This window comes from Muscardinus avellanarius, assembly GCF_963383645.1.
Source record: "Muscardinus avellanarius genome assembly, chromosome: 11".
Classification (NCBI taxonomy): Eukaryota; Metazoa; Chordata; class Mammalia; order Rodentia; family Gliridae; genus Muscardinus; species Muscardinus avellanarius.
This window is the reverse complement of record NC_137797.1, coordinates 87,987,993-88,002,207: the sequence shown is the minus strand read 5'-3', so window position 1 is coordinate 88,002,207 and position 14,215 is coordinate 87,987,993. Positions and strand designations below refer to the sequence as shown.

The window sequence follows — 14,215 nt, the reverse complement described above, 5'->3', positions numbered from 1 at the left end:
CAAAATTGGAAATTACAAATAATATCATTGGTAACACTCTTCCCTGATGGGGCAATTGTTGCTGTACACACATGGCTTCCTCTCTCTTGGCGCATCCCTGAAAATGAAAAATAATCAATGACCGAGGGTATTTAGAAAAATCCAATGATACAGGCCTTTATATTGGGCCAGTGATACTCATTAACTCATGCAGCGTGCCTTTTTTTTTTTTTTTTTTTTTTTGTTGTTGTACTGGGATTCCTGGAAGCCCTTCTAACTCCGGGCTACACTCCCAGACCTATTTTTTAATATATATTTTTTATTTGGAAACAGGGTCTCTTAAGCCAGCGAGGCTGGCTTGGAACCTGCGCGGTTCTCCTATCTCCGCCTCCCAAGCGCGGGGATTACAAGCGTGCACCACCACGCCCGGCTTAGCGCGCCTCTTTTGAGTGTGCAGTACATGTAACCTTGAAAACATCTTGCTACAGTAATGAATCCTGCATATTCTGAAAATCAGCTTTAAGTTTTATACGCCTTTGTCAATTTAGGAATTGATTTTATCACGAAAGTTGGAAGGTTTATTTCACGGAATTGTCCTTTACATATTGGATATCGTAAAACCTGAAATCTAGTATTACTTAACTGCTAGAATGTGATTTCAAATTCACAGAACTCGGTTGTGCCATTCCACTTAGAAAGTTATTTCTTAGTAAAAATGAAAGTAAACTATTATCAAAATGCTTTATACCATGTACCCAGTTGTGTACATCATATATCTAAATCATTCTGAAGCCAGATCTCTTGCCTCTCTCCAGTGCAAATTACCATCCTACTAGTAATCTTTTAATGTGAATGAGTCACTGTGGGAGAAAAAAAGTAAAGGCCCAATTTCTTGGATTCTAAGACCAACGTCTTAGTGCCAAGAAAACTATGTTTTCAATAAACATTCATTTGAGTATTGAAACTGGTGAAGCCCACTTTGAGAAGCTCTGCAATAAATAAACCATATTGATTTATCTACTTATAAGGGACTGTATCTATACAATGTACAAAGTTCAATTAATTTTAAAATCTAATGATGGCCAAGAATAAAGGAAAGCACTTTAGCCATCCCGTAGGATGTTTCAGTACCCACTAGCAAACATCTTTTCTTGTTAACTAGGTAACACTATCTCTATACTTGTATAGTCTTCTCTCTTTTTTTCTCTCTCTCTTTCTTTCTTTCTTTCTTTCTTTCTTTCTTTCTTTCTTTCTTTCTTTCTTTCTTTCTTGTTTATGTGGTACTGGAGATTGAACACAGAGGAATTCTACTGAGCTATATCCCCAGCCCTTTTTTACTTTTTATTTTGAAACAGAATCTCACTACTTGCAGAGGGCCTCACTAAGTTGCTGAGGCTGGCTGCAAATCTGTGATCCTTCTGTCTCGGTACTGGGATTACAGGTACGTACCACCATGCCTTATATTTTTAATAGAGATTTCAGGGTGGTATCCTTTGAAGGAAAGCAATAATACTGCTAACCAATGGCTTCATCATAATTGAATAATAAACTTACGTGCCTTCTTTGGAAAAGTCCACATTAATTAAAATTGAATTTAAGTATCTTTTGAAAAGAATTACTACATTTGCAAATATACATAAAATGTTTTAAACTAAGCTTAGTATAAGTAATAATGAAAAAATGAAAAGATTGTTATGAAAAATATCCTGGAGATCATAGTGACATGTCTCACATATTCCTGGAAAAGTAGAAATACCAAAGTAAAAAACTATAGTATTTAAAGTGAACCAATGCAAGGGAATCCTGCCTTTATACTTTTTTTTTTTTTTTTTTTTGGTGGTACTGGGGTTTCTGGAAACCCTTCTTCCTCCGGGCTACACTCCCAGACCTATTTTTATACATTTTATTTAGAAACAGGGTCTCTTAAACCAGCGCGGTTGGCTTCAAACCTGCGCGATCCTCCTGTCTCCGCCTCCCAAGCACGGGGATTACAAGTGTGCGCCACCACGCCTGGCCTGCCTTTATACTTTTGAATGTAAACCTTCACTAAAAAAGTTAATATTGTTCCCCCAAATTGATTCTTGACTCTACACAGCAAATCCTTAGTTTTTATTATTAAGACCCATTGCAAATGTCTTCCACTATGATGGGCTTAATTGATTCTTAATTGAATCTTAATTGTTTCTTAATTGATTCTTAATTGAATATCCTGAGGCTTAATTGATCCTCTCTCCCTCTCTCGCTCGCTCTCTCCTTCCCCCAGGATTTCAAGTCTTGGCAACCTTTGAAAAGGTCCCGTTTGAGAAAGTTTTCAGGAGACCTCATGCTGACTTCACGACCAACCACTTTACAACGTCATACTGGAATGCAGTCAGCCACTGGGCCCCTGCCATCGTCTACGACTTCTACCTGCGGCTTACTGGCAGGAAGCCCAGGTGAGTAGCAGGTCTGTGGTGTGCAGAGGGTCACTGTGTGGGAGATTAGGACCTGAAAGTCTTCACTTCTCCCTTCAGCTGAGGATCAAAGAAGACAACTGGATGTCACACACACTTTGGGCAAAAAAAGCAGTAGTAGTGAGAAGCCACAAACCACTGCTACCTCTTAAAAATCCTCCTCCATGATAACAGATTTAATACTAAGAAACTTGCCTAATCGATTCAGCAAGTAGTCAGCCACACAAAAAGAAGAGCAGCTGAGACTCTGTGCCTAGGGCTTTCCAAGTAGATCTTCTTAACCTACACGTTGAAGACAGTGGCCTCACTCAAGAAAGCCTCCTTGGTGTCACCCACGGGGCTGAGGATGGGAGCCTGCAAATCCCATCTTTGTTCTCACAACTCAGGGGCAATAGCCACATCACCCCAGACCTACAAATGAGGAAAGAGAGCTGAGGGATGAATCTGAATAATCTAAAAAAAAAAAAAAAAAAAGACTTTAGAAAAAGCCGTCTCAATGGCCAGTCCTGTGACCTGATTTTTAAAACATTGTATTGGCGCACTATAATCACACATCTTGGTGAAGTTCAGGGTGTTAGAGGCACACGGCACTCACTGAGCCCGCCCCCAGCTCCCACCTGAGCCCCTCCCCCCTTTCCATGTTCAGCACTGTGATTGGTTAGTTTGTGTATGTACCTCATGTCCATTCAGGTGTCTCCCTCTTCCTCTCTCCCATCTCCCTCACTTGTCTAAGGTTTCTCCTCCTTTGTCTGGAGTTTCTCCTGTGTTCCATTTTCTCCCTAGCTTTCACATTTCAGGAAGAACATCCAATTTCACTTTTTGTGACTAATCTCACTTAGCATAATGTTCTCCAGTTCCATCCTTTTCCTTGAAAATTACATAGTTTTGTTCTTTTTTTATGAGGTTCCATAGTTTAGCAATTGTGAATTGTGCTCCTATAAACATAGATATGCATGTATTACTCTGGTACTTTGGTTTCCATTTTTTTGAGTAGATACCCAGGATTGGTATAACTGAGTCCAACTCTTCTGAGGATCCTCCACAGTTTTTCAAAGTGGTTGCACTAATTTGCAATCCCATCAACAGTGTATTAGAGTTCTCACCTCTCCACATCCTCACCAGCATTTGTTGTTGTTTGTGTTTTGAATGATTGCCATTCTAGTTGGAGTTAGGTGAAATCTCAGGATAGTTTTGATTTGCATCTCTCTGATTGCTAATGATGTTGAACATTTTTTCATATACTTATTTGTCATTTTTTATTTTTTATTTTTTAAATTGGCTATTTAGTTTGCTTGTCCATCAGCCAACTGATTTTTGACAAAAAGGCCAAAACCATATACTGTAAAAAATATATATCCTCTTCAATAAATGGTGTTGGCAAAACTGGTTATCCATATGCAGAAAAATGGAAATAAACCCCACTTTCTCATCCTGCACATGAGTCAATTCAAGATGGATCAAAGACTTGGAAATTAGACCAGAGACCTTAAGGCTCCTTGAAGAGGGCACAGGACCAATGCTCAAATATATAGGCATGGGTAAAAACCTCCTCAACAAGACCCCAAAGGCACAAGAAATATAAATGAGAATCAATACATGGGATTGCATTAGACTGAAGAGCTTCTGTGCAGCCAAGAAAACTATCAAGAACCTTAACAGAGTGCCAACAGAATGGAGATTTTTGCCAGCTACTCCTCTGACAGAGGACTAATACCTATAACATATAAAAAAATTCAAGACACTCACCACCAAAAAAGCAAATGGCCCAATCAAAAAATGGGCTGTGACCTGAATTTAATGCCACCTAGAGATGAGTGAAGAAATTTCGGGGAACAGAATGTGCTGATGTTGAGGCGTCATTATTGCAATTAGACTGGCAATGCCTGTGATCAAGAATCAGAGTATAAGCATATGAGTTTCCTCACTCACTGCTTTGTGGGGGAGAAGTCACTCAGCAAAGGACTAAAACTTAGACGAGGTAGCTTATGTATTCTCAGGGACCTCCCTGAGAGCTCACCACTTTTCTTTAGTGAGGTATAATGAACACGTTGTGACTATGAGGAACATACTTGCATGAGCTTGTCACAGACAGATGGGAAGTAAAAAACAAACATTACAGGCAGAAACACGAAAACCTTCGAAACAGGTCAGGCTCTAAATAAAGGCCGGGATAAAGAGCTAAGTACAGAATGTAAAGAAGAAAAAAAACAGGAGAAAGAGGCAATAAAAACCTGTCACATATTTTGTGAGAAACTAAACTGTGATAACTGTGGGAAATTAGTTAGTTTGTGATAGGGACTTCAACAATAATTTGTACGGCAGAAAAGGCTGAAATCGTTTTTCTTTGCAGGTACATCTGTGTGTGATCTTCTATGCCTTTTCAACCATGTATGACATATATGTCATTTTATTTTGGAAAAGGGATGTACTGTGTGTGTGTGTGTGTGTGTGTGTGTGTGTGTGTGTGTGTGTTTATATAAATCAATAGTACGTATTGTTCCTCTTACTTTCACTAGTTTCTCATGAAGATCTAAGTCACTGCCAGTGTTGTCTTCCCCTCATCCCCACCCCTACTACAAGTAATGGGGTCAGCAGCTATCAGTGTGTACCTCTTTGTAGAATGTCACTGTATAAGGGAAGGATGCTTAGTGAGATTTCTCGATTGAAGGGTATGTGGATATTTGGACGGCTGCTGGCTTGTCCTAAAAAAGACTGTCAATATGCACGACTGTAAGAGTGTATGAGGATACAAAACACTTTTTCACTCTTCTGAATTGTCCAATTCATGATGCTGGAGGGTCTGGGCCTTCATTTGTTTGTTGGACATGCACGTTTTCTTCTTGGTGAATTGTCTGTGTCTGATTCTTATTTGTCTGTTGGATTGTCTTTAATAATATATCTGTATGTGTATCTACATAAATATATTGTGTTTTCTCCAAGTCTCTTTTTTATATTTTGTCTTTGTTTGCAACAGTTTTCTTTATAATACAAGTGATGATACATATACTATAGGGCTTAAGAGAATGGAGTTTGCAGTCAGAGAATTCAAATCCTGTGTTCAGCCAGGCATGGTGGCACATGTACCTGGGGGGCTGAAACAGGAGGATCACAGGTTTGAGACCAGCCTCAGCAACTTAGCGAGACCCTCGGCAACTTTGTGAGTCCCTGTTTCAAAATAAAAAAATAAAATGGGCCTGGGAGTATAGCTCAGAGGTAAGAATGCCTCCATGTGTTCAATACCCAGGACCACAAAAAGAAAAAAAACCAATAATCCTCTTTTACCAAGTTTAGCCATATGTGCTTGAAATTACTTTATCTAAGTCCCAACTTTCTCTTTTGCAATTAAATCTATTTTATAGGACTTTGCATTAAAATGTTTAGAATATAACAATAGTTATTATTCCTAAAGAAGTTTTATATTTTTTATGTGATAGTGACCAACTCTTAGTTTATGTGTTCTACCTAAAAGTAATAAATGCTTTTTTAAAGAGAAGTGCATTAGGCTGATATAGGTCTATGCATACAATAACATTGTACAACTATTATTTTTAGAAAATAAAATATTGAAATTATATCACTTGCATCAGAATTGGAAAATAAAGATTTAGATAGCAATAATTAAGTGGAACTCTAAGATGGTACTTGTGCCAAAAAACAAGGATCTCTACCTCTTTCCCAAGGAATTTCCCATGACTCAGTGAGAGAAGTCATTGGATACACAGACTTTAGAATTTCACCCAAAATAAACCCAGATTAGTACAGTTAATACTTTTGCCCACAAGTTACATTCCAGACAATACAGAGAACCTTTGTTTCCCTCAAAATTACAAAAAATTAACAGTGTGTTTAGTTGGGTAAAGGTAAACAATTGGCTGTCTTAAAAGTAGGTTTGCTATTCTACTGAAAAAGAGATGGTAGAAAAAAAAAAGAGGTATTTGGTTGTATTGAAATGCCTAATGGAAGATCTTTTAGATTCACCTCTTTTCCTTCATTCTACAAAGAATTGATATGGATGGGGTGGGAATTTTCATGAGGAATGAAGAAAAAATAAGGATGATTTTTTAAAGAGAATTTTCCACCCATGGTAATGTCGTGGCTGGGAAGTTGCCGTCTACGGTGCACCTGACGTTTGCGTCTGTTTGACCTCTCCCTCAGGATGACAAAGCTCATGAATCGGCTTTTAAGAACCATCTCCATGCTGGAGTACTTCATCAACCGGAGCTGGGAGTGGAGCACGTACAACACGGAAATGCTGATGTCAGAGCTGAGCCCTGAGGACCAGCGAGTAAGTGCGGCACTGCCCGAACGACAGGGAAGTCTCCCGCATTTGGGATTTCCAATCATTCAGCCTATGAAGATGATGAAGGAAGTTTTGGTTATACACTCCCCCCCCTAAGAAAGTCAGGCAATTCTTTCATTGCAATCACAGGAAATGTTTAATAATGTCGGTTAGAAACCTCAGTCCTTTGACTTCGGTTAAACCTTCCTGTGTTCTGCAGTGATATGTTTTATTTACTGCACTTGGATCCTCTATTTATCCCCCAGTAGTTATCTTTTTCTGCAAACCTCAATACCTCTGACTTTTCATTACCTACTATGCCTTCGAGGAAAGATAAGAATTCTATCACACATAAGCTCTTCTATCCACCATTCTTGTCAAATCAAAATTGTTCTGCATCTCCACAGCTACAGTTTCCTCTTTTTTAATCTTTGTGTGTGTGTGGGGGGGGTGCTGCGGATTGAACCCAGAGGCATTCCTCTGAGCTACACCCCCAGCCCTTTTTATTTTGAAACAGTATTTCAGTTGCAGAGGGCCTAAGTTGGTGGTCACAAACCCGTGATCCTCCTGTCTCAGCCTCCCAAGTACCGGTGTTACAGACGTATACCACCACGGCTGCTTCCTTATTTTTCTAAAGCTAAGCCCGGCATCTCTGATTCTAAGATCCCACTCCATCAGTACTGCCTCTCGAGCACTGCCGGTCCGCTCACCTATTTCTCTTCAAGACTTGGATTTATTTATCAAGACAGGCCATCACCTTGTTTGGCCTCAGCATCGTTTATTTCTTTAGCTTCTTGGCAATGGCAAAGGATAAGTCCCTAAAGAATGAGTCCTAAAGGATGAGTTTTTGCATATTCTGAAATTCACAAGTACGGAAAGTACTTGTGTACTTTTTACTTTTACAAGTACTTTTTACTTTTTACTTTTTACATGTTCTTCAGTATTTTTCTTCATGCATGTGCTCCCTGAGCAGATTTTAACATTTTATACTCTCTTGTTTGACATTTTCTACTAAGAAACAATTATTTTAAAAATATTTTATTAATTTTGTATCTGACAGCATTGAAATAGTAAATTTTCACTTAGAGTGACCTAAAAGTGGGAAAAGAATTAAAGCTTGTGTGGATTTAGCATCTGCTCTCTAAATATTTTAGCAACAGTAGTAGTCTTAAATGTTGCTGCCAAATACCTGCCTACAAGGATAGGCATGGCTCAGCCTTAGTTCGATTGATTTGCCTACAGAATAAAGAATTCCAAAGTAGGACTTCCCCTGGGTTCCATTTCCAGAACCACAAAAAACAAAACAAAACAAAAAAACTTACAAACTTGAAACAGTACTTTTAAAAAGGCCTCCATTTAGCTGGGTGTGGTGGCACATGCTTGTAATCCCCGCGCTTGGGAAGCTGAGACAGGAGGATCACACAGTTTCAAGGCCAGCCTCAGCTACTTAGTGAGACCCTGTTTCCAAATAAAGTATAAAAATAGGTCTGGGAGTATAGCCCGGAGGTAGGAAGCCCCTGGGTTCCACCCCCAGTACCACACACACCCACAAAAGGCCTCCATTTATACAAAGAAGTAACATGAAAAACATACCCCAAGTGATAATGGAATTACTTTAGGAAAGTCAGGTTCTGGACACCTATTGAGTGCTATGAAATGCATCGACCTTATCTACCCCTTTGTTAATATTCTAAATTTCACAAAGTTTTGAGAGAGTTTGAATTAATACATGTAACAAGAGAACAAAATAACAATCTTGGGAAAATGCAAATAAGAATATCATGGCTAAGAATGAGAAAAAGAGAAAGTCCACATGTAAGCCACAGAGTCTTTATGTCGCTACAACCAAGCAGGGGACTTGTTCTTCAAGTTTCTGGTGGCAATGTGACCAGGAAAATGCTGTCATAATATTCATTATCCAAAAGAAGAAAATATCCTAGTGTTCCAAAAGAAGCAAGGCTTTTCTTGCTGTTCATTGAATGCTCATAATGTTAAATGGGGTCTTAATATTTACTTCCCTCCCAGGTCTAAGATGATTTTCTGTGATTAATATATGTCTTCTTTGCATATAAAGGAGGCAGAATTAAGTGGCCCTAAAGAACTATTAAATCTTTAATGTCAAATTCAATTATATTTTAATATTCCTAAGTAAAGGGAAACAGCTAGCCATAAAAATGATACAAATTATAAAACAAACCCAAGAAACTCTCAGAAATTAACATAGCCATTTTGTTTCATTTTAATTTTTGTGGTACTGGGGATTGTACCCAGGGCCTCTTGCATACGAGACAAGCACTCTACGGCTGATATGTATCTTCATTACCTCTTATTTATTTATATCTTGAGTCAGAGTCTTACTAAGTTGTTGAGGCTGGTCTTAAATTTATGTTCCTTTTGCCTTAGCATCCCAGGTGGACATTTTAAAGTCAATAAATTTGACTTTTAGTGTTGATTTTTTTTTTTTTTTCACATCTGAGGTTGGAGCCCAGGGGCATTTAACCTCCGAGCTACACCCCGTGCCCTTGTTTTTATTTATTTTGAAACAGGGCCTCACTAAATTGCGGAGAGCCTCACTGAGTAGCTGAGGTTGTCGAACGGCGATCCTCCAGTCTCAGCCTCCCGAATGCTGGGATTACAAGTGTGAGCCACCACGCCCGGCTGATTGGCTTTTAAATTTGAACAACATGAATTTTGTTGGTACAATCTGAGCCTCAGAAGCTGAGTTTAATTTGGTCATAACCATATAAGCCTTATGTAAATATTGAATAATAGAATAAGTTGCTCTGTAACAAAAAAGAAGAAACTTTGGTTTTTCAAATTAATATTAAGGGCATTCTGGGTGTGATAGCATACCTGTAATTTCAATATTTGGGAGGCTAAGACAGGAGGATCACAAGTTCGAGGCCAGCCTCAGCAATTTAGTGAGGCCCTCAACAACTTAGCAAGATCCTATTTCAAATTAAAAAAAATAGAAATAGATTGGGGGTATAGCTAAGAGACAGAATGTCCCTGAGTTCAATACCTACTGCCTATATATATATATATATATATATATATATATATATATATATATAATAAATATTAAGGGATAGGACATGTAACTCAGTGGTAGAATGCTTAAATATACATGAAGCCTGGATTCATTCCTCAGCACCTCAAAAATATATAGTATTATTAAAAATTAATTTAACTAAAATACAATAATTCATTCATGCATTCAGCAAGTATTTACTGAATTCCCACTTTGTATCAGATAGTGTTTCAAGAACATCATTTTCTTGAAATAAGATGTTTTTGCTAAGAAGACTAAAATCCCTCCTAGTGAGTCCTCACTGAAACCTTAATCTATGAATATTAATCAAGAATTTACTTTTATTGAACATGAGGGAAACACTTAGATTTTTAATAGACAAAAAGTAATCTGAGAAGCTGTAAGTCCAAGGAGAGAGAAATGTGCCCAGTGGGGAGGACTCAGGCTCATTAAATTCTCCACTTGTTAAGATCCATTAAGTAGTAGAATTTTGTTTTTAATGCAAGCACACGTTTATTTGTAAAGCCATTCTCTCCAAATACACCAAATAAAAATACATAAAACCTAATCTACCCAGTTTTGTGAAGACCAGCAATTTCTAATGCTGTTTTATTAAAGATTATCTCAACAGGATCAAAACCAAAGTACTCCTCAATACTTTAAATAATTCCAGAGCTACTAAAATTGTCTTGACATTATTGTATAAATTTTTATCGCCCAAGTTCTTTATACTTTATCAAAACTATCTTTATTGTATTCAAATTCTGTTTCCTCTTTCTCTTTCCCCATTTTTTTTTTTTAATGGCGATTTGAAAAGATACACAGCCGGCTCCAGGATGACCTTGCAGGTTTCTCTTCCCTACCAAGCCGGCCTCGTTTGTAATCTGTGTGAAGCCGGGTCCCCTGTGAGCCTTTCTCACCACAGCCAGCATTTTCAAAGTGCAACAGAAATAAAATCTATTGAAAGCAGTTCAGACTTTTACTCTGGATTTCAGAGTAACAAACCAAGCAGAGAATAATTTTTAATCATGCAAAATATTTGAAAACTTTTATTATTGTTGCTTTCAACATCTATGCTCTATGTAGCAACACTTTCCCTAAATCAGTCTCTTCCTTCTCCCCCTCACCTCTCCCTCTCCTTCTCTCCTCCTGAATCACTTCTCTTTAACCCCACCAGTTACTCACGGGGGCGTTCTACCTCTGAGCTACACTCCTAGCCCTATTTTTTATTCTTTATCTTGAACAGGGTCTCAATGAGTTGCAAAAGGTCTCACTAAGAAGTTGAGGCTGGCCTTGACCACAATCTTCCTGTTTCAGACTACCAACTGCTGAGACCTCGCCCAGCAGTTACTCACTTTTAAATACATTCTGTTAACCAATTCCTTAAGGCCTTGCTTCCCAGTTTATTCACATTTGCATAATGAAGAGGGAATATTATAGGAAAGGATGGTAGGCTAAGGAAGCAATGTGAATGAGGAATGGAAAAGATGCACATTTTATATTTTGGTTTTTCCATCACTATTTAAAATAATGATTCCTAGCTGGGCGTGGTGGCTCATGCTTGTAATCCCAGCATTTGGGAGGCTGAGACAGGAGGATCGGGTTACTAGGACAGCCTCAGCTACTTAGTGAGGCACTTTGCAACTCAGTGAGACTCTGTTTCAAAAAATAAAATATAGGACTTGGGGTGTAGCTCAGAGGTAGAATGCCCCTGGGTTCCATCCCTAGTACCGCAAAAACTAATAATAATATAATAATAATAATAATATTAATAATAAATGATTCCTCATTTACCTGAAAAAAGCCTTAACTAGACTAAATAATACAGTTCCTTTAAATTTCCCTCCAAGTCTCCCTAAATGTCAAATATTTGGGCTTGAATTGTGTTTAAATATTTCTCTATCAATGGTAATCTATATTATTAGTACCTCTGAAGCAATCACTCCAAATATTCTCTTCTTTGGAGAAATACCTATTTTTCCTAAACTGAATGCCACTCATTTATGTAAAAGAAACTTCGCCAAGTGAGCAAGGTGAGACATTCTAGCAGTGCAGTTCTGGAAGTCCATGATGTCTCTTGCCTTGCAGGTATTCAACTTTGATGTGAGCCATCTGAACTGGATGGAATACATTGAAAATTACGTTTTGGGAGTGAAGAAGTACTTACTGAAGGAGGATATGGCTGGGATCCCAGAAGCTAGGCAACATATGAAGAGGTAACCATAATTGCTCAGTATTATGGAGCTTTTACTGGGTATTTGACTTTGTACCAGGCATACAGTTTGAGCTGGGAAGGGGAAGAATTAGCATTTCTTGAGCATTTACTGCATTCCAAGTTCTCTTGTATACTGTGCCTTATAATACACTGTTCCACTTAGACTTCACTGTGCTCCTACAGAGCATGCATCATTTTTTGTTACCCATTTTCATCACACAAGTATTTAGAGTCAAAGAAGGCAAGTAATTTATCCATAGTAATGCCTAGTAAGTACAGGGGCCAGATTGGCATCCAAGTTTCTGTTTCTTCTTCTTTTTTTGGGGGGGGGGGCAGTCTGGGGATGGAACCCAGAAGCATTTGACCTCCGAGCTACACCCTCTGCCCTATTTTTTTATTCTTTATTTTGAAACAGGGTCTCACTAAGTTGCAGGGGGCCTCACTAAGTAGCTGAGGCTGTCCGGGAACCGCGATCCTCCAGTCTCAGCCTCCCGAATGCTGGGATTACAAGCATGTACCACCATGCCCGGCTTCTGTTTCTTCTATCATATTCTACAATAATGATAGTAAGATACCAAAAAGACAGAACAGACCATGCTATGTAACATGAGAAAAATCTCTATCCAATTCCTTCAAATTCCTTAAATTTCTATTAGTCATAATTTGTGAGGGACAAAGAATTGTAGCACAGTGGTAATAATTTTGGTAGAAGCAGAGGGTTTGCAGTACAGAGATGACAAGGATGTTAAGTTAGATTGCAAACAGGGAGAGAACTTGAAACAGAGGCTAAAAACCTTAGAATTTACCCTCTAGTGGAAAACAGTGAAGACTTGATATAGTTGTAAAATCAAAGGTATTCTTAAAGATTATGCTGATCATGCTTATAAAATACCTTCAAGTACAGATGTGTGTGGAAAAAATAGCTTAGGGAAATATGGTGAAATCTGACCATTAAGAATGCTATGAAAATGAAAGATACAACAACCAAAAGGCCATCAAGTCATGCCCATAATCTAAGTGCTTAATAAATATTTGCCGGTTACGACCAGGAAAAGATAGATTTATACTTCAGATGAACACAGTGGCTGTCTTAACTTTGGTTTTGTCTGTCTGTTCTCCAGGCTCCGAAATATTCACTACCTCTTTAACACTACCCTCTTTGTCATCTGGTGCCTTCTCATTTCAAGATCTCAGGTGGCTCGGAACGTCTGGTTCTTCATTGTGAGCTTCTGCTATAAGTTCCTCTCCTACTTTAGGGCATCCACCACGCTCAAGATCTAAGAACATTGAGCCTTTGATCTGGAACCTCTCTGATACCTCTGAAACAGTAAACTGTGGTTCTCAAGATTAGGAGAAGAAGGAATGTGCCCAAGTTGACAAATGCCAAATACACTGTTATTTACCACTATAAACTGTATATTGTATGTCAGTGAGAGAAGAAAAGTCATAAAAATTAGTCTATGATCACATTCTAAGGGAAAAAAATCCTATTTCCAGATTATTTCCTAACACTCTAGTCTGGGCTCTTTTTTAAAAAATATGAAAATACCCCCACTTTTTTACATTTGGCTTTTCTTTTCTCCTTAAAAGTTAAGTTTAATTCAAATAAACATGGACAAACATATGGTAGAAGTCAAAGTAAGCTATTGAAAGGTAGTAAGACCTTGGAACCATTCTGAGGTAACCAATAAAAAGGTTTGAATCCAGATGACTAGCCTGGTCTAGACATTCTTACAGATAATGTAAAATAAATAATTCCCCACTGGAAATGTCTCTCCTTCTTTTCCATGGTTATACCATAGAATCTTGACTGAGGGGTGGGGGAATTAGAAAAGTGGGTTCACGTTTACCATTTTATTAAACTATATTCATTTCTTAAACCTAAAAAAGGACCAAGATGAGTAAGTTATTATGTATAGAAAGAGAACAACCATATTTGCATCAAAGACTCTAGCTTATTCTGCTTTTAAGTCAAAACTAATAGCTACTCATAATTTTAACAGCTTTTATGGGAAATTTTTTTAAATATCAGTTTTCATAACCGTGTTTCCTTCTTGTTCATTATCAAAGCCCTTACAGTGGTAAGCTTATTCACTCCAGCCTCAGTTGGAGTGGTCAACAGGGAAGTGCCTAAACTGTAACTATCATAACAGAAACCCAGCCACCTACCATTGTGGACAGCAGAACTTCAAATATAAGTTTTAGTCTTCTTGTATACAATGGGAGAAATTTTTCTTCTGTTATCCATCACAAGGATT

The 14,215-nt window shown here is 38.1% G+C and overlaps 1 protein-coding gene across 1 annotated transcript in view; it reads left to right on the top strand.

Moving 5' to 3' along the window:
• FAR2 (fatty acyl-CoA reductase 2) overlaps positions 1–13,238 on the top strand; it is a gene marked incomplete at both ends in the record, with an annotated part of 56,345 nt that extends 43,107 nt beyond the window's left edge. Inside the window, 4 exons of the mRNA XM_080705956.1 lie at positions 2,243–2,414; positions 6,588–6,717; positions 11,831–11,958; positions 13,079–13,238. Coding sequence (XP_080562082.1) covers positions 2,243–2,414; positions 6,588–6,717; positions 11,831–11,958; positions 13,079–13,238 — 590 coding nt within the window. The remainder of the gene's footprint in view (positions 1–2,242; positions 2,415–6,587; positions 6,718–11,830; positions 11,959–13,078) is intronic.
• Positions 13,239–14,215: the final 977 nt, after the last annotated feature.